General features: G+C 42.5%; 1 protein-coding gene across 1 annotated transcript in view; it reads right to left on the reverse strand.

Moving 5' to 3' along the window:
* The window catches only part of TPRG1 (tumor protein p63 regulated 1), a 125,469-nt gene that overhangs the window by 94,175 nt on the left and 5,227 nt on the right, over positions 1-26,067 (reverse strand). The window contains exon 2 of the mRNA XM_010959239.3: positions 3,553-3,783. Coding sequence (XP_010957541.1) covers positions 3,553-3,774 — 222 coding nt within the window. The 5' untranslated portion in view covers positions 3,775-3,783. The remainder of the gene's footprint in view (positions 1-3,552; positions 3,784-26,067) is intronic.

Genomic DNA, 26,067 nt, shown 5'->3' on the forward strand with positions numbered 1-26,067 from the left:
AAACCACCTCCTGTGAAATTATTTTAAAATCTTTTGATAAAATAAAATGCTTCACCAAGGAGCTTCTCTACTTAGTTACTCACTGCTCTTCTGAATTTGCAACATGTATTTTTTAAGTTCTTACACTGTAATAAACTGATTCGTTTCATCACTACATGGGATCACGGAACTATGAATGAGAATTGGGGAACACTGGCTCTAACTCTAGCCTTGCCACTTACTAGCCTCTTGGGTAAGTCAGTGCTCACTAACTGTTATGACATTGGGTGAGCAACTGCCCCTCTCTGGGCCTTAGCTGCCTCTGAAAATGAGAGTGTTAACTACACACATAGTGTTCAAAGTGTGATGTGTGGATAGAGATCATGAGTACTGCCAGAGACTTTATATAAATGCAGAATCTAAGGTCTCACCCCAGAACTACTGAATCAGACCTATATTTTAACAGGATTTCCAGGTGATTTGTTTGCATGATAAAGACTGAGAAGCACTGGACCAGATCATCCATAGATCCCATTTCAGTTCTAAGAAATGATACCTTATGATGAATGTTTCATAGATCTGAGTCATTCAGAGCCCTGGTCTTATTTAATTATCCCTTGAGAAAATGAGTTAGCTTCCTTTGTTCCAAACACTTGCCTGCTACAGATCCTATAAGTCTACATTTTTGTCTCACGCTGGAGGTCATGGGCATCTTAATATCATTCCTTATTACCAATTACAGAAGTGTGAATGTTAAAGCAACAGAAAAGAGGGAGAGAGCATTTAGGATAGCAATAATGCTGCTTATTGTGTGTTAATAGAAGTGTCATACACTGTACAAGAACTCTTACAAGGTTAGCTTACTGAAATTCCCATGTCAAACTACTGTTTTATCCACACTTTGAAGATGAGAAAATTTATATATACATATATATACACACATATGTGTTTGTGTGTGTATATGTGTACGTGTGTGTATACACACACACACACACACATACATACATCTCCACATTTTTCTCAACCACCACCACATCAGCAGATCTGTGGTTTACAAGGTAGTAAAGGTGGCTCATCCCTTTATGTATTCAAAATATTTCTCATTATAAGTTTCAGTTGAGCCAACAATTGTATTTTCATTATCCTCACATGCATTAAAGCACATTCATTATACTCACATGGGGAAAAAAAAACTATTCATATTTTCTCTTTTAGTCTGAAGAAAAGTGAAGGCTGAGTGCCTTGGGAATACAGCCCTTACAGCTATGCCGTGAAGAGTCCACATGTCTATTTTGGACTCACTGATAAGATAAGAAGGTTTTCTCCCCCAAGCCCTTGAGAACTGAAAGTTGTTTCCTACACACCTGATGGAGAAGATGCTCTTCACGTGAACTGAAGTCAGTCATTGAAAACCTTTACAAAGGGGCCTTACGTTCAACTGGCCCTGCACGCTGAACTCAGAGACAGAAGATGCAGATTGTAGCCAAAGCTCTTCCACTAATATTATGTGACTCAGACAGGTCACTTCCCTCCTCTGAAACTTTACGATGTTTACTATTAAAACAAGAGTGACAAGCCCTTCCCTGCCTACCTCACAGTGCTGCTCCAAGGGGCTGTATTTTCTGGGCTACACAGAGCCACACAAATAAGGGCACTGTGTAAATAAATAAATACTCCATTGTGGCTTTAGACTGTGTCAGCTGAGCTAAGCTGGAGCTACATTTTCTAGAATTCCTTTTCCTGTCTACTTCCAAATTAGGGTTGGCCACGAGAGGCGCTTGTGTCAGACTGGAAAGGGAGAGGTGGACCGTCAGTCACGTTCCTTGCTGAAGATCCCCAGGCCTCGACACAGCTTAAGTTCACAGCCACCCATCTCCTGTTCACTTGATGGCACGGGGCAGCCCCTGGACCCACAGTTCCTTCTGTTAGAGTCAGCCCGCCTCCGTCAGATCCTCCTCCCCCCTCGCTAGCTGGGGAAGCGTGCAGCTCGATGGGGAAGAGCACTGGCTTCCCCTGAAAGGGACTCACATCTTCAAGTTCAGACTTGGGAGACAGACCTGCTTCCCACTTTTCCTTCACGTGTCCCACTTGGTCATAAGGCTTTCCAGTTTGTCCATATACTTTCCAGTTTTCCCCTATTCCCTATTCTTACTTCACAATTGCCAGTTGGTCGATCTATAGCAACTTCAGGCCCATCATCAGATGCAAAGACAACAGCTTTGCACAGACTTCTCAGGCAGCTCTCTTAGCTGCACCAGATCCCAGTGATAAACCTCCTCTATTATATTACTCACAGCTAATTCTCTTATCAAATGCTGATGGATACATTTTCACTATTAAAGATAAGGACACTTTAGGGGATGCTTGGATTTCCTTCACAGCTATAACTTACAAATTCACTTTGCATATTCAATAAAGTTCACATACTTTAGAAAGCAAACCATATTGCTATACACGTGCAAAAAAGCACATAAACGCATACACACTATAGAATGTACCAAAGCACTTTGCATGTAAGAGTCAACGAACATGAGTAATATGGGTATGTATCTTCAAACACACGTGTGCACACGCACACACACACATTGAGTCTCTTTAGTTAAAACTGTATCTTAACCGAAGATATGTTTTAAAACCTAACAAATCAAGAGTCAGTAGTTAAAGCATTGTTAATCATCCCAAACTCTTGGTCACCACTTATTTAGGAGATTGAGTTGGGAAAAAAAAAATGTTTCAACAAAAAGATGTCCCAAATACACTTGAAAATTCAGGTGGTTTCTGTTGCCACAGTGCACAGCCTGCAATTTTGCCCCTAATTGATTGTACCTATGAGCTTACCGCTACCGTGTTGACAAGAAAGGTGAAGGACTGGGAAAGGAGAGCTGTAAGTAGGAAGGAGTGTGCAAGACAGAGAAAGGTACCAGAACCCAAGGGAGTACACTCTACGGGATCCAAATGTGAGAAGTTTAGAGCATTTTTAATATCTAGATATACAAACCCCATCCTCGTTACACACCCATCCATTTATTTCCCCAGCTTTGACACACAGGGAAGCCCAGATCGAGGCTGCAGTTATAGGTTTGGGATTTAACGTGCCTGGTCCCACACTGCAGTGCCAGCATGCCCGTGGAGACCCCTGAGGTCCAGCCTAATCTCAGCAAGCCTTCCCACTCCATCACCCGTGTCTTCTCCAAACATACACCAAATACTCTGGGCTCAGGGATTTACACTCTAGTCAGTCTGGTTGTCTTCACAGAGCATCAGTTTACTAAGGTCAGGTGTAGCAGGGATACAGGACTGAGGAGCCGAAGACTCCTCAGTAAAAAAGCTGGAGGACCTGCTTCTCCTTGATCCTACCTGCTGATCAAAAATAGACCCTTAACTTCTGAAATTCAGATCCTTCACCTGCAACATGGGGATAAGGATGCCTACGTCACAGTTATCGTGACAATTACACAAGACAACAAGTATGAAAACAGTTGGTCGAACACGTGGTACGTGAAAGGATGTTCGGATTTTTTAAGGAGAAGACTTACGTAGTATTTAAGAACACAAGTGATTTTACAGCTTTACCCGTGTGACGAAGTACTTCCGTGCGATATAATGCTGGTGATAGGGATTGGGGTAAAGTGCCGATTCCGTCACACTTGACAGCCTTGAAATCTGCCTTGGCGATGGGTCCTTGCCTGGGCTGCCCTCCTCCGTGGACAACAGGTCAGTCTCAGAGGGCTGGTCATCTCCCTCTTGCTTCAGAGACACAGGCTGGAATCCTTCAAAATCCCCAATTGTTGACATTTCTTCAACCTAAAACAAAGGAAGAAACAATCTTCTCATCAGAAAAAAAAAAAAAAAAGAGTCACATGTGTCTTAGCTATGGCAAAACAGTCTATGATGAGCAAATGACATTCCTGAAACTGCCCAGCCCACCCAACAGCACACATCAGCTAAGCAGAGGCACTGATGGTGGCAGTTCGGTAACACAGACGCCACGATCCTGCGGGGACACGTACCAGGGGAAAGAAGCAGAGACCCTCTGGACAGAGAAAAGGAGGCTGCAAGTAGTTCCTTTTCCCCCATCTTTAACCGCAGGGGACAGGAATCTTCACAAGGGAAGACCGGTATGAAATAATCATCAGATAATTCCTCTTTGAGATTTCACAGCATTTTCACTTGAAAACCTACCAGCCGGGCAGCTTCATTGACAGTTAAAAGCAATGATAATGCACCTTCTTGTGTACTTCTTGGGAAGTAAAAGGGCACAAAAGCACTTAGAACTGAGTGTGTTTTCAACTGCAAAACTGCAATCCTAAAAAATGTATCCTCAAGGATATATTGTACAACATGGGGAATACAGCCAATATTTTATAATAACTATAAATGGAGTATAACCTTTAAAAAGTGTGAATCACTGTATTGTACACCTGTAACTTACATAATATTGTATGTGAGCTATACTTCAATTTAAAACAATTAATAAAAAATAAAAGTATATCCTAAGGAACTAATTTAGACAAATACCCAAAGACATAACTATAGGAGGTTGTGCATGACAGCGTTGTGTCTAACAGCAGGAAAAACACATAATGTTATGTCCAATAGCAAAACATTGTGTCTAATAGCAACATTAGATTCTCACACAACATTACATCTAATACAAAAAATACAGTGAAACAAAGTATCTATCAGTAAGGAACTGGCTAAATAAGACATGTTACACCATACAGTGAGTGTAATGTAGTCATTGTAAATGTGAGTATATATTTTTACCATAGAATCTTGTCCAAAATATATTGTTAATGGGAAAAAATGGTATATTAGGAGAACGTTATTGAAATTTGTTAAAATAATTCAGGAAGGAAGAGAGAAAGGGAGGAAAGGAAGGAAGAAATAATAACCTGGATTTGCATATGTGTGTAGGATAGAGGATAGAAAAAAATCTGGAAAAAAAAGTAAAATGAAATATTAGCAATAACTGTCCCTGACAAACTAGTGGTTACCAGTGGGGAGTGAAAAGTGGGGAGGGTCAAGACAAGGCAGGGGAATAAGAGGTACCAACCACTATGTATAAAATAAATAGGCTACAAGGATATACTGGGCATAACAGGGAATATAGCCAATATTTTATAACTATAAATGGAATATAACCTTAAAAAATTGTGAATCACTATGCTGCAGACCTGAAGGCTGTATAACATTGCACATCAACTATACCATACTTTAAAAAAAAAGATTATCTCTGCATGATATGGTGTATCTTTATTTTTTATTTTTATTTTTATTTTGTTTTCATAAATCTCTGGATGCTTACATTGACTTACACCTGATTTAAAATAAATAGAAATACAATAGATTTATGTATATTTTATAAATATACAGTGACACAAAGAAACCAAGCCAAATAAAAGACACATGCTACCGAAAAGCACCCGCGGTGGAGTGGCCATTTTCAAGCTGAGGCCACACGGCCGCACCACCAATGCCACAAGGGAGGAGCGCCGCCCGCCCAGCAGCACCGTGGGACTGGGAATGCCAGCTTATTCTCAGGGCTGTCCCTGTGCTCTTACTGGGACAAAATTCCATTTCCTCGGTTCTTGTGAAACCCCAGAAAGCGAGAAACAGCCACCATCCACAGCAAGTGTATGTTATTAAAACTGGGAATAAGTAGACTACTTAAGAGAGATAAAAAATAGGATGAATGTGTAGTTCACTGCCTCCCCCGGGACACTTGAGTATGAAAAGGGCGCTATTAACCACTGTGCCAGAGCGATGGGAGGGAACCGGCATTGTCTCAGGCAAACGTGGACACCCAGTCCCCCTAAAGGGCTTGAGTGCAGCAGAAAACATGGCTGGTTAGGGGACTCCCCCGTGAAAAGCCCCCGGCAGATCACACTGCAGGTGGTTTTGCCTGATTCTCCCAGCAACCCTAGGAGGATGGTTTCATCTCCATCTCTCTGGGGATCCCAGGTTGGTGGGACTCACCCAGGGTGCACTTGGGTAGTAGCGGCGGCACCTGGACTCCCACCCAGGACTTCCAACCAGGCTGAGCCCAACATCCCCACCAAGCTGCAGGCTGCCTCACAGCGGGAAGGGCTTCACTGGGCTTTCAGATAATTTTTTAAAGTTACTGGCCTGTGAGAAATCCAAGGACATGCGTGGAGAAGCAGGAGAAATTTTGTGCGTGTGTGTGTGTGTGTGTGTGGCCTCCCCGGCAGCCTCATGCTGTGTTTATGCAGGTCTGCCACCTCTGCTGCGGTGGGTGTTGGAAGGAAGTGTGTTTCTAGAGTTCCCTGTAACCTGCGAAGGAGGGTTTGTGCCTTTGGGGAAGGAAAGCCTGCTTCTGTATTTGCCGCACTCTGGGAACCGGAACCTAACAGCAGACATCTGTGAAAGGCTCCAGTGCCTGGAAAACAGAGGGAGGATTTAATTAGCACCACTGCATCTCCCTCAGGCTGTCTTCTCTGGAAACACTTGGGGAAGGGAAGCAGGGCACTTTGAGACTGAGATTTTGAGGTCCAGGAAAGAAGGAACCTCAGCTCCAGTGAAATTCTTACAGCCGTGATGAGTGGAAGAGTTGAGCCCAGCCATCTCCCCCTGGAAGGATTCCAGCTCTGTTTCAGGCCTGGGGACACCTTCGCAAGGACGATGAACGTAATGTCAACAACCTCCCCAAGGAGAGGATTGCCGTGCCTCCCAGCAGCCCCCTCCATTCCTCATCACCACCTGCCCAGACCACGTTTATTCCCAAGTCAGTAAAAACCTGCCCTCCTATCCCTGCTTAACCAGACTATATACATTGAAATATTAAAAGCTTGTACAGGGATAAATTATGCCTTGCAACAGACCCATTCAGAGCCATTTAGAATTGAAAAGGATCATTGTTCCCTAAGACTGCCCGGTAAATTTATCTTAGCATGTGGTGCCCAGGAAAGTAAAAGCAGTATAAATTTCTAAGAGAAGCAAAGGATCAAGGCTTAGAAAAGAATTACATCCATATTTTTTGACCAAATTTTCTCATTTCAGGGAAATCGTGTAATGAAAATTATCCTTAAAAAAAAAGAACAGCCTACAATATTAATTGCATATTCTAGGTAGTAATAAAAAATTGGAAACCAACTAAACACCTAATGGCCAAGGAATTATTAAGCTCCCCATCTGATATGGAGCTGACATTTACAATGACATGTACATGCACTGCAGCATCGTGGAGTAAGGATGTATCTTCTTGGGTCAAGAAAACCAAAAAAACAGAGAAGTTTTTCTCTGGAAATGATAATTTTTTTACATTAGTAAAGACTAGAAGGGAAATATTTAGATTTATTGAGGTAGTTGGATTACACCTAAATTTTTGCTTTTTAAACAAATTTTAAATCATGTTAAAATGTTAGTGTGGCTTTTGTAATAAAAAATAAAATGTGTGAATAAATGTATTGGCTCACAAACTCAGGAACTGAAACTGGCCCCTGCACAGAGAGGGCAGGCTACTCCAGATCGGCAGGTGGCAGGTTTAATCAGCAAGGGAACTTCCATCCAAAGCGTGTCTAGGACGGCAGCACGATGATTCACACCGGTCCGTCAGAATCTTAAAAGTTCTCAGAGAGGCCTTAACTGGGTTCAGTCACATATTCAGTCCCGATGGTCCCAACACCACACTTCTCTCTCAAGCTTGCATCCTTGAAAAGGGCTCCCATTGCAGGAACGATGGGTAGAATGGACATTCCAAGGATGGGGCAGGTGGAGACAAGCCTCCTATTGCCCAAGTCCAGCTTGCTGGTCAACTAGTGACCACTCCTCGTGATGAACTCCTCCAACAATGCCAAGCAAATACTTAAAGAAGTGCCACCCTTCCTTCAGTCAGACAGTAAGAATTCTGTGTATCTCAGCTGCCAGCAAATTCAGAGCTCGATTTAATACACTACTGCAATAAGTAACTTATTTCTGGATCCTGGTCTAAGTATACCTGCCTCCCTTGGTATATGCCTTCATCTATCTCCGTGGGACTTTTGCTAAGACTATTTCAGAAGCATAGAGGGGAGTAAATGATAGCTGGAGAATTATTGTCTAGTCCATTTCCTTCATTTTGCAAATTTTAGAGCATTAATGTAAAAGACTTGCCCAGGGTCACACCGCTAAATAGAAACAAAACATGAAATCAGACTCCTGGACTCTAGTTCACTGCTCCTAGTGGTAGCATTTAGAAGAAAAGCAGGAACAGTTATCAAACTTACACGTGGGTGAACTGAAGACACTTTTGCCACGTATCTGCAGCCAGTCCACTTTGCTTTGCTCTGGGATGGGAGATACAGCTCCAGTGAAGCAGGGCTCCTCCCCAGCTTTGCCCCCCCCCCCCCAGCAGCCCCGCATCCTACCCTGTGGGCTAAGCTTCCTCCTTCACCGGACATCAGGCTGACTTCTTCTTAGGCACGTGAGGCCCAGGGCCTGAGTCCACAAAACTTCTAGGGGCCCAGGAAGTGTTTTAATGTATTTCAACATCAGAAGAGAAAAATAAAATTTGATAATGCCCATTACTACCTCTCTGGAGCCCTGAAAGACAGAATGCCTTGTTAGGAACCATTCATCTATTCTAACCTGTATGTTTTGTAAATGAGGAAATTGAGGCCTTGATATGTCCCCTGAACTCTCAGTTTAGTTTAATTTTTAAAAAGTTGAAGAGAATAAAGAATGAAGTTATGGCCACCAAGGATTAAAAATATACCATCTAGAGGAATGTTTGTGGGCCAACCAGGAGCTTAGAAAATTCTACAGTGTGTTCACAAGTGCTGCCGCCCTCTGGCAGGTGAGGCGGCGCTGGGCTGGGGGGGAAGCGTGGGCGTCATTTCCCTGGGTTGCAGTCAAAGATGTCAGCTGTGTGTTTCTGATGGTAACATCTCTACCCACATGAAGGGGTTAACCCTCTCAAGGCTCATCCCCAAAATAAAAATCCACTTTTAATTTTGACATTTTGTAAAGGAAATTTATGTGAATTTACATGTGCAGCCTTTCCTGAGTCTCTCTGCGAACAGCCAAGGGGTGTGCGGTGCATAAACTCTTAACACCTTGAAACTCTCCAGCCAGCCCTCCTCTGTGCCAGCTGAGATAAGAAAATCGGCAAACAATCCTTTCCAATTTCCCGTTTTGTGCATTCGTGATAACATGCCAGCTGGCCTGCTCTGAGTCCTGGGAGGAAGTGGAACTGATGGAGGGTCTCTCTCTTCCCAGCTCCTCCTCTGCCAGGTGGGGCCCTCTGCTCTGCCACCGGAGCCTTCGCTCAGACGGAGGAAGGGGTGAGGGGAGGACACAGGGCCAAGATGAAGAAATGCGGGTCCCCACGTCCTTCCACTGGGAAACCCTGGGCAACTGTTTCCCCACCCGCATGGCAGGTTTCTCACCTACAAAATGAGGGGCCAGACTCTATGGTTGGCAGATTGTACTCCTGAAAATTAATAGCCCATTTCAATCAAAACTGATCCATGTATCTGTTTCTGGACTTCCAAAGTTCTCATTTTGGGGGTAAATGTGTTGAAGTCTGAAAGTCGTTGGACTAAATTATTCCTGTGTTGCCTTCCAGCTCAATCACTCCTCAAGAGTTGACTGATTTTTCTCTAGTGCCCCAAATATTCTGTACCTAAGCCAATAGAGGTTGCTCAGTATGCTTTACCCCAGCTTCTCTCCAACTGAGTACGTCAGTTCCCTTGTGATTCAGACGCTGAGGCGTCACGGGAGGACTGTGACGGCGGTCATGAATCTGGGTGTGCTTCATGGAGGTTCTGGCTTCTCTGTAACACGAGTGGATACCCACAGTCACCAGAGATGCTCGGGACCCCCACAGTGGGGTGCTGGACTCCCCACCCGGGCCAGGGCCAGAGCCAGGGACGTGCTAAAGCCTCAGGAACTATTCTTACATCTAAGAAGGGAAACACTGAGAGGTTTGCCAAGCTTCTCACACAAAATAGAAATTTTTAGTGGGCTTTCCTGAAAAACAGACAGAAAAGAGTTGATTGAGATAACGACATTGACTAGAGAACTCAGTGAGATGACAGAGCCCTTGAAATTAACTTTGCGCATTTCCATGAACCCTTCCACCACTCATCCAGTCAAGGTTGTGATAAGGCTTGTGTTCCTGATCCCTGTAGCATTTGTCATGCTGTTCTGTAACCATCATCTTCTTTACTCTCTGGTCTTCACTCCTGGGCCGTGAGCATCTCTAGGGCAGGGACTGCGCTGCACTCACCCGTATAGCCAGCACTCGGCACAGGCACGGTGCCCACGGGCAGGGTACAGAGCAGGCACTAAGAACAAGTCCTCAGACGGATGAATGGTGCCTCGCTTGTTTCTCTGTTGGGTCTGAGACCTGAGGACAAGTCTTAACATGTAATCCACAGTGGTTTGTGCATTACCTCAGACCTCATGCAAGAGGGCTCAGTAAATGCTTGTGGACTGAGTAATGAAGCTCTTGTGAGGCATGAATGGGAACAGCTTCTGAACATGGGCACTCACACTCACGCAGACACACATCGGACAGAACACGTGCCACAGTATTTCATCCATAGAAGCTCATCGTCCTGAAAATGTAAACGGGATGACTGCAGACTTAAGTGATAGAACCAGAATGGGAGAGTGTGTGCAAAACACAATGGAAATAGAAGGTGGGAGTAACAAGGGTGAGTGGAGAGAGAGGGGGGAGAGGGTGGAAAGTTAGAGGGCGGAGAAAGGTGCCTTGGAACTGACTGCTTATTAGAGGGTGGGAGAGGATGCTCCCAGCAAAGGTGTGAGGTGCGAAGAGGAGGGTTTGCTCAAAGGATGCCAGGTAACACGGGGAATGTAATAGAGACGTAGCTGCCCACATCCAGCCCTGGCTCCTTGAAGAGCTGTTCGCACCTGGTTAAAACAACGGCTCTCTGACAGGATGACAGCCTGAAACCCTCCTCACACGTCCTTTATATTCCCTTGTCTCTGCACTCGCGCCTCCATCCCATATGGGTAGGTCCCCCCAACCCCAGTCAACCCAGATACAGAGCCTGGGCTTAACTCTGTAAGATTCCACTTGTCTCAAGAACTTCATGAGATTAACAACTTCCTTAAAGACAGAGAAGCCATGGAGAGGTGAGTCATATTGTGTATGGTACAACTTTGCACCATTCATCTGTTTCTCCTCTTTCCAGGGTAACAATTTCTGCTTTCTGTGTGTGTGTTTCTTATTTGACATAAACATAGATACGTATCTATTTCATCCACATATCCAGGGCCCCCGAGTTCTCCCCTTCAACATCCCCAAATAAATGGAATTCCCCCACCAAGATAAATTCTGAAGGTAGCTATTAACATAAACCTGTACCAGGATGTGTGAGTCAGGGGAGACCTGGCTGGAGATATGTCTGAAAAAGTAGAAGGAAGTAAACCAGATGTCAGGGGTAGTGACTTATCTCAGGCAGTGGAAGAAGTTTCTACTCTGCCATTGGCCTGGCCAGGAAGATCCCAAGGCAGGGAGGGCACAGCAGAGCGGTGGCATTCTCCTCCTGGGGAGGACAATGAATAAGGCTAAATCATCAGCCTCCCTACACCCTCCAAAGACAGAGCAAAGAAGCATGCAAGGAATTGACCAGGATAAAAATGCTGGTCCCGACGATGTACTTTGGAGCCTCGAAACACTCAATTTTTTTTTTCCTGTATAACTGAAAAAGAAAAAAGCAGAGGAATCAAAAAAAAAAAAAAAAACTTAATGAAGATCAACAAATCAGCCTGCGACAGCATCTCTTCTCTCTCCAGAATATGTAAGATCCCTGATTTCGAACCTGCTGATTCAGAAACTAGATGGGGACAATGCTTAGAAATTAGCAACAGCCTCATCCCCTGTTATTGGGACATACCAGGGGAGGGTGTGGATTATGTTATTGGGACATACCAGGGCTGACTACATACTCAGCATTAATCCTGGTGCCAGGGAGGGCCATCAGCCTACATTCCTCAACCAGATGCTCCTGGCTGGGAGCTCTACCTAAGGAAGTCCCCCCAAAGAAGGGGTTTCCTGCGAGGCAGGCCAAATGTGACTTCTCCCGTACGGATTTCATGAAATTCAGGGGAAGACATTCATCCCAATGCTGACGACAGTCTTTCCCCACCCCTCCAGGTAAAATCTACAGCCTTAATTTTTTTAATGACATTTTTATTATAAACATGTTTATTGAAGTATGACACGCATTCAAAATACCATAAATGTACCGATCAGTGAAGTATCATGAAAATAAACACACTCACGGAACCATCACATAGATGAAGAAATGCCATATTACTGGCACCCCAAGGAGATTATTCTTCTCAGAGTGAATATTCAGTTGGTTTCACAAGATGGAATCTGAGAGTGCTGCCAGACATTTGAGATATCATTTAACTCGACACCCTCATTTTATAAATAAGAAACCAGATGCTTCCGTGGGAGCAGGAAAGTCACTACCTCAGGTCACAAAGCAAGTCAGAGGACGTACCAGGGTACCAGGCTCCTCTTTCCTGTTTACACTGCCTTCGGTTCCTAAGAAGACCTAGCTGGCCTGTGGAGTAAGAGAAACTTGCTTGGTGACTCCTTTCTCCAGGAGTCTGAGGTCAGCTCTCTCCTGTCCCCATAAAGCCAGGCTCTGAGAAGCTGTCCTGAAGACACTGCCCTCAAACCCACGCAAACCATCACCTCCCTATGTCAGAGCTCCTGGTATATAACCAACACACAGTAAACTAGTTGTTAAGTGCATTAATGAAAAGACACTTCACATGATCAACAGAGGCGCTTCAAATTCTCCCTCTTCTGTTTCCATACCAGGCTGGTCATTTGGACACCTGGCCTGTGAGAGGACCTTCCTCTTTGCTAAGGAAGTTATCCCATGGTTGGTGGGGATCACTAACTGTGCCACAGGAGGAACAGCAAAAGGAACTGGAGAAATTCGGTTCAGAGAGAAAATGTGGAGAACTTTGCTCCCTCACCTCTCTTCAGATATCTAAATTCTTACCAGGAGAAAAAGAGCACATTTGTTTCGTTTGACCTTAGAAATCACAAGGATGAATGAATGGATCTCTTCTATTTCCTGATCAAGCTTCTCAAAAAGAAAGTCTCTAATTTTATCTCCTCCACACCTTAATCTGCAGACATCTGCTTCTCAGTCCAGAAGTTCTTATAAATGAATCCAATACACATTTAACACTCTCTATCTCCTTGATCTCTTTGGCAGTCTTGATCGCTGACTCATGCCTCTTGAAGTGCTTGCTTCCTTCTGTTCCTTGGAATGACAGATTCCCAGTTTTCTTTCTACTTCCTGGTTCGTGGCTGGTAGTTTCTTTCATGGAGATCCCCCCATATCTCCCATGCTACTGTTTGCCATAAATCACTCTGGATGCTCTCCCTAAGAAATCCCCCCTTTTCCCCCTTGTTTAACCATAATCTGTAGATCTATGACTATGATCTATGATTCCTATACCTTATATCTACAGTCAGATCTATCTACACAACCATCTACTAGACCTGTCATCTTTGTTGACCCACAGGTACTTTTAACTCTTCTTGTCCAAAGATGAACTTATCATCTCCTCACTTCCCCCATAGACCTGGTCCCCTCTTTTTGTTCCAAGCTCAGTGAATGAGATCACAGCTGTACAGTTTCTCAGGACAGAGAGCTGCCTGATTCCCTCTTCTTGCCCAATACTGACAAATCAGGCACCCAGTCCTACAGCCTTTAATTCCTTAATAGCCACTGAGTTCTGTACTTTGCTTCACTCCTTGCCACAGCCTTAGTTCATCTCTTGAGGATCATCATAAAGGTCTTCTAGCTGATTTTAATCTCTCCGATCTATGCAGCACACAGGAGGAAGACTGATCTTCCTAAGATACAAATCATATTGTGTCACTGGCCACTTACCCTTCAATGCATCCCCATTGCCCACAAAATTAAAATCTGACTCCTGAGCATGTAGGCAAGATCTTCATGATCTGAACTCCCACTAACCTGTAGAGGTGAACATCTCACCATGTCTCTTCCCTCCCTTTCCTTCTCCATCTTCTTCTCCCATCTTTCTCGCCCCACCACAGCACTTATATCCTATGCTTCAGCCATGCTACTCTACCTTTCATCTCATAAATCCACCAACGTCCTTCTCATTTCTTCTACTTGAATAACCCCCATTTCCCTTTTTTGTCTCAGCTTAGAAAGCAACTAGAAGCTTCCTTGGCCAATCTCGTCTCATGAGTTACATGCCTCATGTATGTAACTGTTTCTTCTTGTAGATTGTGTATATCATTATGACAGTACTCATCCGCTACCTAAAAACTTGCCCTAATGTTTACATTCTCATCACTAGTACATAAGATCCTTGATGACAGAGACAGGGCTTTCTTTTCACTACAGTAGCCTTAGCACCGAGTAAGGCACATAGAAAGCATCTATTATGTATCAGCTGAACAAATGGATCAGTAATAAAATCCACACTCCATGGAAATGTGGATCACCTGTGGCCAAAAATGCAAAGCAGATTCACCTTAGAGAGTCTCTCTCCTCAGATGTGATGGAACCAGACCTGACAGAGGATGATTGGAAATCCTTCCTTCTAAACCAGGCTCCAAACTCACCAGTCCCTCAAGCTTAACATAAATGGCAATCTAGAAATGCAGTTTTTCCTGTGCTCTCCAGGCACTGTGATCTTCTGCCTACCAGCTCTTTAGTCATTGCCTGTAACTGATCTCCACGAGCAGATGGTGAGCTCCATGAGGAAAGGAACCATGCCCTCCTTCATCCTCTTGGACGCCCACAGAATGCCGAACCCTGTGCTTGGCACCATGAGCTCAGTCACAGAGGATGTCACGGAAAATGTCTGCACTGCAGGAGACGGACAGAATGAGGGAAAACTTTTTTCTGCCTAAAGCTACCCTGCAGGGTATGAGATATATGAGAGCCTCTCTCATGAGCAGAAGGGAGGCAACAGAGGAATGTTTATCCGAAAACCAAAGGGCAATAGTCATCAGTGACAGGCACCTGAAAGCAGTGGAACAAGACCAGACAGGGGAGCCTAGGGTCATAAAAACAATGCCGCTAACTTCTCGTCTTGTCAGTCACCGTAACTGAAGGACAATCTGTGTCTTAGTGATGAAATATACACTGAGTTTGTAAAATGTTGAACGCAAAACAAGACACCTAATTGGACAAAACAATTGATATAAGTAAGTGTTAGACTAATCTTCTAAGGCAACTTTGACCCATTTTCACTCCCTCTCGGTGAGAATATAAACACCTGAGGTTCTGCAAGGTGCACAGAGCCCTACCCAGAGAGAGAAGGCAGGAGAGCTAGAGCAGAGGGACAGCTCCCCTGCGAATGGTGAAGGCCAGAGAGCCAGTGTGGAGAAACGAAAGCAGTTCTGTTTCAAGAGTGACATTCAGATTCATTAGAAGATGGTTTAAGAAAAGTGGACCATTTAGGATGCTAAGGAATAAAAACTAAAAAAAAATTGTATCAGCTTGCTGAAGGTGGTTAGGTAAGAGACACAGACACAGAACAATAACATCCATCACACACACAAAAAAAGCCGTTTCTTTCTCTGTATTTCAGCAAGGAAACAAAACAGAAAATGTGTGTGTTAAAGAATGTAATTATATATGAACATAAGTGCCTAATATTAGAAAGTAAAGATACATGTATACTTATGTGTGACCTGACACAACTCCTGTTAAAGCAATGAGCAACACTGGCCAGAATAAATAGTAAATGTTCTGAGACAATTAAGACACTGGCTTGATATGCACGTTTCCTTGGTTCTGTGAATGTGTGTCTCAAGGCTGGTTTACTGGGGAGACATAAGGTTTGGTTTTGATCAGTCTTTCTGTAAATGTATGACTTTATTCAGAGCAATCAGGACAGGAGTAGGAGTACAGACCAGAGAAAGAGCAACCGAAATAGCCATTATGAAGTATGCTCAGTCATGTCATCTTCATATATGAAGTGTTCAAGTATGTTGTAACAATCCTCTCAACTCCTTTATCTGTGAAAATGTGCATGTGGGCACCTGCCCTGCTTACTTCCTGAGATCTTTTGTGATGATCAAATGAAAATGTTGTGAAAGTACTTCGTAAATGATGGAGAGCCTTGATCGTGCATCTTCTGAAGAGCCATTAGTGTATTATCACAGGAGGAGGAGGCAATAAAATAGTATTTGAGCAGGGGCTGTTGGCAATCCCTAAAAGATGCCAGACGGAAAGTGGCACAGCCCAAAGCTTTCAGAGGTGGTCGATTCTCTACTGACAAAGTCAGAACTACTGGGAAGGTATGAGGGTGATAGCCAGGAGAGGCAAGGTGTTTCAACCAGGGATGTGCCTACCTTCCAGCAGGCCGTCACCCCACCCAGCCCAGGGGCCAGACGGAAACCATAGCCCACAGGGCCAGAATCGATGCGGCCCGAGTTACTGCTACACACATCTCCTGGGTCGATTCCTGCTCTCGAGTATCCCTTCAGGCTATAAAAGCAGTGCAAAAAAAATCTATGGGTTGTATATGTCCTATTTGTGATGGAGAAATTCAACTGAGTGGATAAGTTTCACCACTCCTTAGCGCTTCTCTTTTGAGATAAGTGTCATCAAAAGTAGGTTAGCTCACAGTATTAACTGTTTGGCAGTATCTCTGCATCTAAGAACTTCAACTGTGACACAGCACGGTGTTTAAAGAGATCACTGAAATGTTTGACACGTCTCCAAAATATATTCCCTGTTATCTGTGAGGGGAGTTCTGTCTTCCCTTCTTAATGAGCTGGGGCCACTCAGCAACATCAGGTACAATTCCTCATTGATATCGCTGGTGACTTCTTCTCCTGCACCCCACCTCCAACAGGCCACACCAGGCTTCAAATGCCATTAATATTCGACGGTGAAACTCGGTAATTCTCTATGAAAGCCCAGCCAGTGAATAAACGTGTTAGAAAATGCTACGGAGAGTAGAGCTAAAACCAGCTCTCCTGCTGGGAGTGACTGAATGTAGAAACTTTAATTTTGGAGTGACCTTCGGCCTCTTAGTTCACTATCACATCCAGTAGGCATCGCTAAGATGGTTACTTTTGTTCTCTAGTAATGTAACCTATCTATGGATTTAGGTCTCGTGACAAAGAAAGTGGGATTAATTAGTACATCATTAGAAGCTGTGTTGGTATATTTTAACATATGAAATAGAGATTATTTAAAACAAGTGATATATCGAGTTGTCTTTTTAATTCCTCATCTTTCAGTGGCAAATCCAAGTGCATTCCTTATGCCAATATCCTTTTTAAAACAGCAATACTCTTTTATTTATAATCTGTTTATAATAGCTAAGCTACCTAAACATAGTTTAGATAGGCTATTATGTGGTTGGTATAACTAACTGTGTACAAATACAATGGAAAGACATCCATGGCATGTTTTCTTAAGTTATAAAATAGGACATAGCATGATCTTAGTCTTTTCTAAAAATACAATATGGTTATGTATAACTAATACATATGTATTACAGGAATATCCACAAAAATGTTAACATCGGTTTTCTCTGTATAATTTGGATTACAGATTTTTTTTTTTTACTTAATTTTATTTTCTAATTTTCTACATTGAAAATGTTATAAAGAGGATATAATTTTTAAAAAGTGTTAGCTGTAGTAAAAACATATGAAAGCTTAAAGGTTTTTGAGGCACTCACATTTTCATCAGAAATTTCCCATTCTCCAGTACAAGTTAAAAATAAGTTGTTTCATACAGTAAGTACACCAAAATTTGGCCCTGAGAAAGTCTTCAAAAAGTAAAGTCAGAAGAAGACTAAAATTCACACCCAAATAAAGACTTCCCGGTACACAGATAGTTGCATCATTGGGCAATAACTTTAATCTGCCCACTAATATGCAAAAGCTGCATTCAGGAAATAAAATCAAAGAAGCTTTGAGAGATGGAGAAAGATAATGTCTCTTGGGTAACTTTTATCACAAGGAGTTATGAAACTGCCATGTAGGCTGAGAAGTTACAAACTCGTTATATAAATTATGCAATGGGAAAAGGTAGGAGAAAATATTTATCTTAGAGAAATAAATCCAGTGCGCCTCCAATGAACAGATCCTCTGAGAACAAAGCCCTTAGTTACAGATGGACTGGGCAGAATAATTTGGCAGAAGTTCTAGTTTATTCCAGCAAAAGGTCACAGAAGTACTGTGGAGTTGGAGAGGGAAGGGGCGTCAATGACCCTGTTTTAAAGAGTGATTGGGGGGAGGGGTCGTCGCGGAGCTGGGGAGGGGAGCCATTCCCCACCATCCTGACCTTGACCTAGGCCAGCCTCAGAAACAGTGGTCTGAAACCAACTAGAGCAAAACACTTTTCCTCTTTCCTCATACGACATGCCAAGAGTTAGAAGTCATAATGTAGCCCATCTTTCTTCGAGGAAAGGTCAAGAGAAAATGCCTGGCCAAAGGAACTCGTATCCCCAAACTTAACCCTGCATTTCTTTCACTCTTCCATGACTCTTCTGACATCTGTGATTTTCCTTAAAATATATTCTCTCTCTTAGTAGAGATGCTACCTATACTGAACAAGGTTTTGTCTTTCTTTTCTTTTCATGCTTTGATTCTCTTCAGCTTTTGCAAAACGTCAGTTCTTGTTTGTTTTTGCTTGTTCAGCTCCAGTCCTTTTTGGGAGCTCAGCCAATCTGTAGGCGTGGCCAAACCACACAATTTAGCTTCCTCCATTGGAACGTGAAAGATGCCTTTACTTTTGATTTAAACGCGACTTTGTGGGTGATGTGTCAAGATCACTCACCTACAACTCAAAGGCACAATACATTTGGAGAATTAATTAAGCCAATCTTTCCACAAGATAATGGACAAAGGACAGTAAAGACATAAAGTGTAATCAATTCCTGTATCAGGAAATAGCCTGGCATAGTACAGAAACCTTTGGAGTTAGACAGACCGGGGCTGCAACCCAGACTCCACAATTTACCAGCTGACTGAGATTGAGAAGCAATTTAAAAATCTTGAGCTTCAGTTTTCTCAAACTTGAAGTGGAGCCAATATTTACCTTGCAGGACAGTATAAGAATTAGAGGAACTAATGGATCTAAAGGCCCAGCAAAGTACTTAAAATATAGTGGGGTTGCAAAACGGTTTTAAAGTTTTTTAGTTTTAAAAGAAGGCTAGAAGAAGTTTAATAATCAACTGAATCTATGTTAGAGCAACTTGAACAATTGGGAGAAGACTGTGTGATAACTAGTGATGGTGGGAAATGCCTTAAAGTAATAGGAGGCAGGAAATCCGGGTGCAGATGCGAGTCGTTTCTTCTCTTGGGGCACTGCTTTTTTTGCACACGTACTAGGAGGGTATTGAACTAGCGGGCTCTCAAGTTTCCTTCCGGCTCAGCTAGTCTAGGACTCCGCAAGGACCTGGTGTGGAGCCTCCATTCTCAATCAAGGCGGAGAGCTAAAAGGTCATCTACAAGGCAGGTCAAATACCCAAAATTATAAGGTTGGAATAGATCTAATTTTACCACCTTTATTCCATTACACACCAAAACTTTCTAGTCCTTGGTTATACGTTTATAGAAAATTGCATCTTTAAGAGCACTCTGGATAAGAAATCAATGAGAACAAGAGAACAAGTGCCTGGCCTGTTTTTGTTTTTGAATTCAACAGGCAAGGACACTGGATGGTGGGTACTTGTTTGTTGTTGGTGGTAGGTACTTCTTGTTTGGTTCCATTAGCTCTTTCTCCTAACCAGTGAGAGTGGCACTTCAAAGAGGACTGACCTTCCTAGGCTGGGGCTTCATCCAGCTAGACCTGGTCCATTCACAGTGAAATCCTCCCTCCCACCCAACCCGCCACAGCCCTGTGAGCCACAGCCCTGTGAGTCACAGCCTCTTCTCCGGTCTCTGAAGTTACCCAGTCATAGCTTCCTGAATCCCATCTCACTGTGAAAGCTTCCGCTTAGAGTTCATCTCATCTAGAACAAAGGATTTTATCTTTGTCAGTTGACTACACGAAAACAATTCACAGAAGAATCAAAACTAGATCTTCTTGCATGGAGTTCAGAGCCTAGAAGAGGAGATACTGATTTAAGCATCAATTCTAAATTAGAAGTTCTTATTGCATCACCCTATGTGTACACATCCATAGTGGAATATTATGCAACCCTTAGAATCATATTTTAAGACAATTGAATGATAGATAAAAATTCACAGAATAACGCTAAGTGATAAAGTAGGATCTAAGCTATACATACCCTATGGTTTTATTTTCAAAACCAAAACTATATATAAATAAGCAAAAGAAAAGTATTAGAAATTAATATATTGAAGTGTTAAAAGAGTTTATCTTTAACAGGGGGAGGTTGTAAAAAATGTCCTGTAATAATTGTGTAAACAAATATTAATTGACACAAAAAGACATGTCATTATGAAGCAGATTACAGAGTATTACATGTCAAATCACCCACACATGCATTGGAAGCACATGCACCAAAATGTTATAAACGATTATCCCTGCATGACCACCTTGCAGATAATTTACACTTCTATTTACATCTTTCTAAGTTTCCCCATTATTTTTTGCTTTAAACATACATTGTACTTATGATTGAGGGGAAAATGTTTCAAGGAAACATACTAAGTGAATACAAGTCAGAGTTCTTGGGCTATGGGTACAAAAGGATTGACGGAACGAGAATAAGAATCTAAGACCCCCAGAAAGTGGTGGGTCAAGAGGCAATCGTACAGAAAGTCTCATCAAAGGTAATGTGACATAAGGGGCTTGGAAGGGCTCCATCCTAGTCAGAGATTACTATTCCTGTGGGCCATGGAAATGTACTTGTTTCTAAAGTCCATGTGGGTTGGGGGGTACCTCAAGTGGTAGAGCGCATGCTTAGCGTGCATCCGGTCCTGGATTCAATCTCCAGTACCTCCATTTAAAGAAAATAATTAAATAAATAAATCTAATTACATCCACCCCAAAAAAACGTAAAAAAAATAAGAAATAACAATAATGAAGCCCATCTAATAGCACAGCCCTACCTCCTTAAAGACGCATTCCCTCGCCACCGAAGCTGCCTTGCGACAGAAGGACCTTCTCAATAAGGCGAAGCGCGTGATGCGTCATCATGTGAGTGTCCTTCCCCTCCAGGGCACTGCAAGCGCCTCTTGGTCAGAAACCACCCTCTGTGCTGCTTCGTACCCCACCCCACTGCCAACACCAAGTGTCTGAACAGAACAGACGCTTAGTAAGTGTCTCTGATGCACACCCCGTGGGCTATGGCAGAAGGACGGGATGGAGGGGGCAAGGGGGCCTGGAGTGTTCACCTAGAGCTTCCAGCTGCTGGATACAGGCCTTGATGACAATGGTCCGGAGAGATTTTGGTGACTTGACAATGAGGAAAACAGGGTCATAACACAAGCAAAGGACTACTGCGTTGATAAGAGTCCATTTATCTCTAGAGATTGGTGTTAATGATTATTTCAACACATTAAACTTTTTTTTATTACATTGTAGGCCACTCATAAAAGTAAAAGAAGGAAAAGAAATCTTTCCTTAAATCTAGATAAAATGAGAGTAAAGTGTTATAATGGATATCCTTTCAGGCTTCTACATTTCTCTGTAGATGTCATTTTTTCTACTTCAAAAACTGAGTTATGCTGTAAGCATTGCTCCAAAAGTTGCCCTTTAACCTAGCAGATTGAAGAGGATGCTGAAATTGACGATAGTAGCAATGTTTATTTTGCACTTACTGTGGCCCCAACACTGGGCTTTAACTGCACTGGCTCATTTCACACTCACCATAGCCCTATGGTCCAGGTGTTACAATTAACCTCATTTTATAGATTAATACGCTGAAACTCAGAAAAGTTGAGGAATTTGTTCAAAGTTGCACAGTCAGCGATAAGAGTTTAAGTTGATCAAAGATCTCTTGGACCTCAAGCCCCTGTTTTCCAGCACAGTGCTACACTCCTCAGTTCACAAATAATTTCCTGCAACAATGTGTTAGTGGATGAAGACGGTTCCAATACGGTTCCGTTATACGATCACCCATATTTAGTTAGCTCATCCCTTATCATTACTTGTTCATGTTCTTTTTTTCCTTTGTTTCTATAATAACAATACACTGAAGACCCTTGTAGGTAAATTTTTCATAATCCTTTATTTTTTTCTGTAGTATAAATTCCTGGAAAGGGAAATGCTGGGTTAAAGATTAAAGGTTCTTTGTACATATGTCTAAATTACCCCTCCCAGAAATGTTGTAGCAATTTAAGTCTCAGCAGAATACAAAGCCCATTTCAGGAATCCTAAAAAAAAAACTTTCAGTCATAAAATGAGTAAGTCCTGGAGATGTCATGTACAGTATGATGACATGATGACTATAGTTACACCACACTGTATGCACAGTATATACATATTTGCATATTTGTATTGTATATTTGAAAGTTGCTAAGAAAGCAGCTCTTAAAACATCTCATCACAAGAAAAAAAATGGTAACTGTGTGGTGATGGATGGTAACTGGACTTATTGTGGTGATCAATTCCCAATATATACAAATATCAAGTCATTACACTATGCACCTGAAATAATGTTAGATGCCAATTTTACCTCAATACTTTAAAAATTACAAAAATAAAAAAAAGAACATTAAACCCATTTTTCTGCAGGTCTGGAGAGGGTTTTATAATTTAAAATACATGTGTGTATATATATATATATATATATATATATATATATATATATATATATATGGAAATTAACAGTTTAAAGTAGTCAATATTTGTTTTAATTTGCAATTTTTTTTTTTTAGTTGTGAGATTAAAAGCTTAGGAAGTGTGTATGTTTGGACATTTTTATTAGTTTCATCTTTTTTGTCTGATTCATCCACAAGAATTCCTCACTTATTAAATCATGAACAATCAAACAACTTTTTGTGGCATCAATAGCTGTTACTGATTATGGTTGTGGGGGCACTAGTGAGGGTTCCAGGGATGAGTAACGATGGTGTGAAACTTCAAAATGGACACATCAGTTATGCAGGTTTACATCTCCCTGACTATTGAGCAAAATGAACCACGTCAGTGGCTTCCAAATTGTAGATTTGATCGTCCTGATTTCTTAATTCTATATATAAGAACATCTTAACTGGGATACTCCACTTTTTTTCTTATATGACTTAGATTAACCTCCATAGTGAAACTCTGGGGCATGGTACAGACTGATTAACTCACACACATTTGGGCGGGACCTTCTCTGTGCCAATCATTGTGCCAAGGGAAAAGAGAGAGAGGTATAGAGTAGAGGAAAATCTACAAATGTAATTTCTTTCTGTTTTTGAGGAGTACGCTGTGAAAGAATTAGATTTGCAAGTAGATAATTACCAGACGGCTGGATGAAGCCTAGATAGTAATCTGCACAAAGTGCAATGGAAACATTGCAAAGGGGCTGCAGAGTCACACTGAGCTGTCCGGACACATATGGATCGAAGGGGCTCTTGCACAAAGAAAAGCAGACACCAAGGGCCCAGTACGACCTGCTACTGAAAGGTGAGGTTTATATTTTACTCCAGGAGTTTCCTTTTGGTGCTGTGAATGATGGGAGCAGTCAGAATGGCCATTGTTAGAGTCCACAAATGATAAATGCTGGAGAGGCTGTGGAGAAAAAGGAACCCTCCTACACTTTGGTGGGAATGTAGTTTGGTGCAGCCTTTATAGAAAATAGTATGGAGATTCCTCAAAAAGCTAAAAATAGACTTATCATATGATCCAGCAATCCCACTCCTGGGCATATATCCAGAAGGAACCTTAATTCAAAAAGACACCTGCACCCCAATGCTCACAGCAGCACTATTTACAATAGCCAAGACGTGGAAACAACCTAAATGTCCATCAACAGATGACTGGATAAAGAAGATGTGTTATATGTATACAGTGGAATACTATACAGCCATAAAAGTGAATAAAATAATGTCATTTGCAGCAACATGGATGGACCTGGAGATTGTCATTCTAAGTGAAGTAAGCCAGAAAGAGAAAGAAAAATACCATATAATGTCACTCATATGTGGAATCTAAAAAAAGAAGAAAGAAGACGCTAATGAACTCATCTACAAAACAGAAACAGACTCACAGACACAGTAAATAATCTTATGGTTACTGGGAGGAAAGAGGGTGGGAAGGGATAAATTGGAAGTTCGAGATTTGCAAATATTAATGACTATATATAAAATACATTTAAAAATTATTCTGTATAGCACAGGGAACTATATTCAGTATCTTGTAGTAATCTATAATGAAAAAGAATATGAAAAGGAATATAAATATGTGCATGGATGACTGAAGCATTATGCTGTACACCAGAAACTGACACATTGTAATCTGACTATACTTCAATTTAAAAAAAAAATGATGGGAGAGCACAGATGCCACCAGACAGGAGGCTGGGGAGTCATGGGGAGACAAATGGTGTGTACAGCTTTCTATTCTGGACCTTGATGTCAAGTTGAAATTATAATGGAATAATCATAGTTGAGGTACACAAAAATGGAGCCGGGTGGCCCCTGAGGACCTAGTCTCAGACACATTCTGCATCACTGAGAATCTGACTTTCTTTACCCCAGGACACCACCAGCCATATTCAAACAGCATCTGCCAGCAGCCACCTTACAGTCTCAAGGTCCCCTCTTGTAGCTATGCAACCATTTTAGACCCCAACCGATCTTGCCTAACAAGCATTCTCACTTCTTGCTGGCTGCTTATGATTGTTGACAAACAACTTATGTAACCAACAGTGGCCTTGTGGCTTCTGCCTTTTTAAGCTTCCTGCATTTTGTTGTCCAGCAGAGCACAGTTCAAGTGTCTGCGAATCTGCATCAACTAGGCTGTGGTCCTAACAACCCCCAAATAAACTTCTCTTTATTTCAATCAGGTCTCCGTTTCTGAAATCTTGGTTAACAACATGCATTGTCCTGGGCTGGATGAAATAATAGGTGTTTCAATGTATCCCTGTGTATAGAGTAGCTATATTAGCACTATCCCGACTGGGGGTCAGGCAGGTTTGACCCTAAAAGGTGTGGTTGGGGCTCTGCGTAAACAGAGCTTTAACAATGTGTGATTCTCGAGTGACAGAAAGCAGACAGCATTAAGGACGTATCACGCATGTCAGTAAGTAGATGCAAATTCACAACTAAAAGAGAGGCCAATGCAACAGTAAGTCCAAGGTTACAGGCGTAAGAACATGCGTTCCCATCCTCCAGCGTCAGATGGCTCACCCTGAAGCCCTGTGTGGACCATATTTGAAGGACTCTTTCCGAACAGTGTCAAGTTTTCACGGATGCAGATGTTGAGTTCTAGCTCCCTCCCTGGGCCCCAGACATCCTGCTTCTGGTTCAACAGCACCTGCAGCTCGGGAGACATACCTGAGAAGCACAAATTCCTGGGATTTGTGAAAGGTCCCTAAACAGCAACAAAGCAAAAGTTTCCAGAGCTTCATGGAGAGTTCCAAAGCTGTAAATGATCCCCAAATTATCTGTATGAGGGGGTGGCCGTGAAGAGAATTTGTCTTTTTGAACCCAGGTTGAGTCCTACTTGTTATTAATTTTCTGTGGGATTTGGGGCAGGTGACTTCAACCCCCTGAGCTTTATTTTCTTTCCCTGAGAAAATATAAGACAACCACCTTTATCAGGACTGCTTACGGCAGTGGAAGAGATAAAATCAAATGCTTTTATCTCTGTGTTTCAATCAAGCCACAATCTCTACCGAAGTGTATTTCTATCATCTTTCTCTCATCCTAAGGGGAAAAGAAGCCTCTGTCTTTCCCTTCTAGCTTGTGCGCAATTTCTCTGGATCCTATTACAAATGAGCTCCTTGAAAGCAAAGCCTGTATTCACCACTTCCCCTTCTCCCTTCCTCTCTTGAACCCAACCCAGCCATGCTGTGCTGCCACATGCTCCGTGCTCGGACATCATCTCCTCCATCTCTCGGCAGCATCTGTGCCATCCGACCCCCCTCCTCCTTGGAAGCCTCCTTCTCTGGGATCCCAGCACACAGCACTCTCTCCTAGTGTTCACCTACCATTTCAGCTGCTCCTCCTTTATC

The sequence above is a fragment of the Camelus bactrianus genome, chromosome 1, assembly GCF_048773025.1.
Source record: "Camelus bactrianus isolate YW-2024 breed Bactrian camel chromosome 1, ASM4877302v1, whole genome shotgun sequence".
Lineage (NCBI taxonomy): Eukaryota > Metazoa > Chordata > Mammalia > Artiodactyla > Camelidae > Camelus > Camelus bactrianus.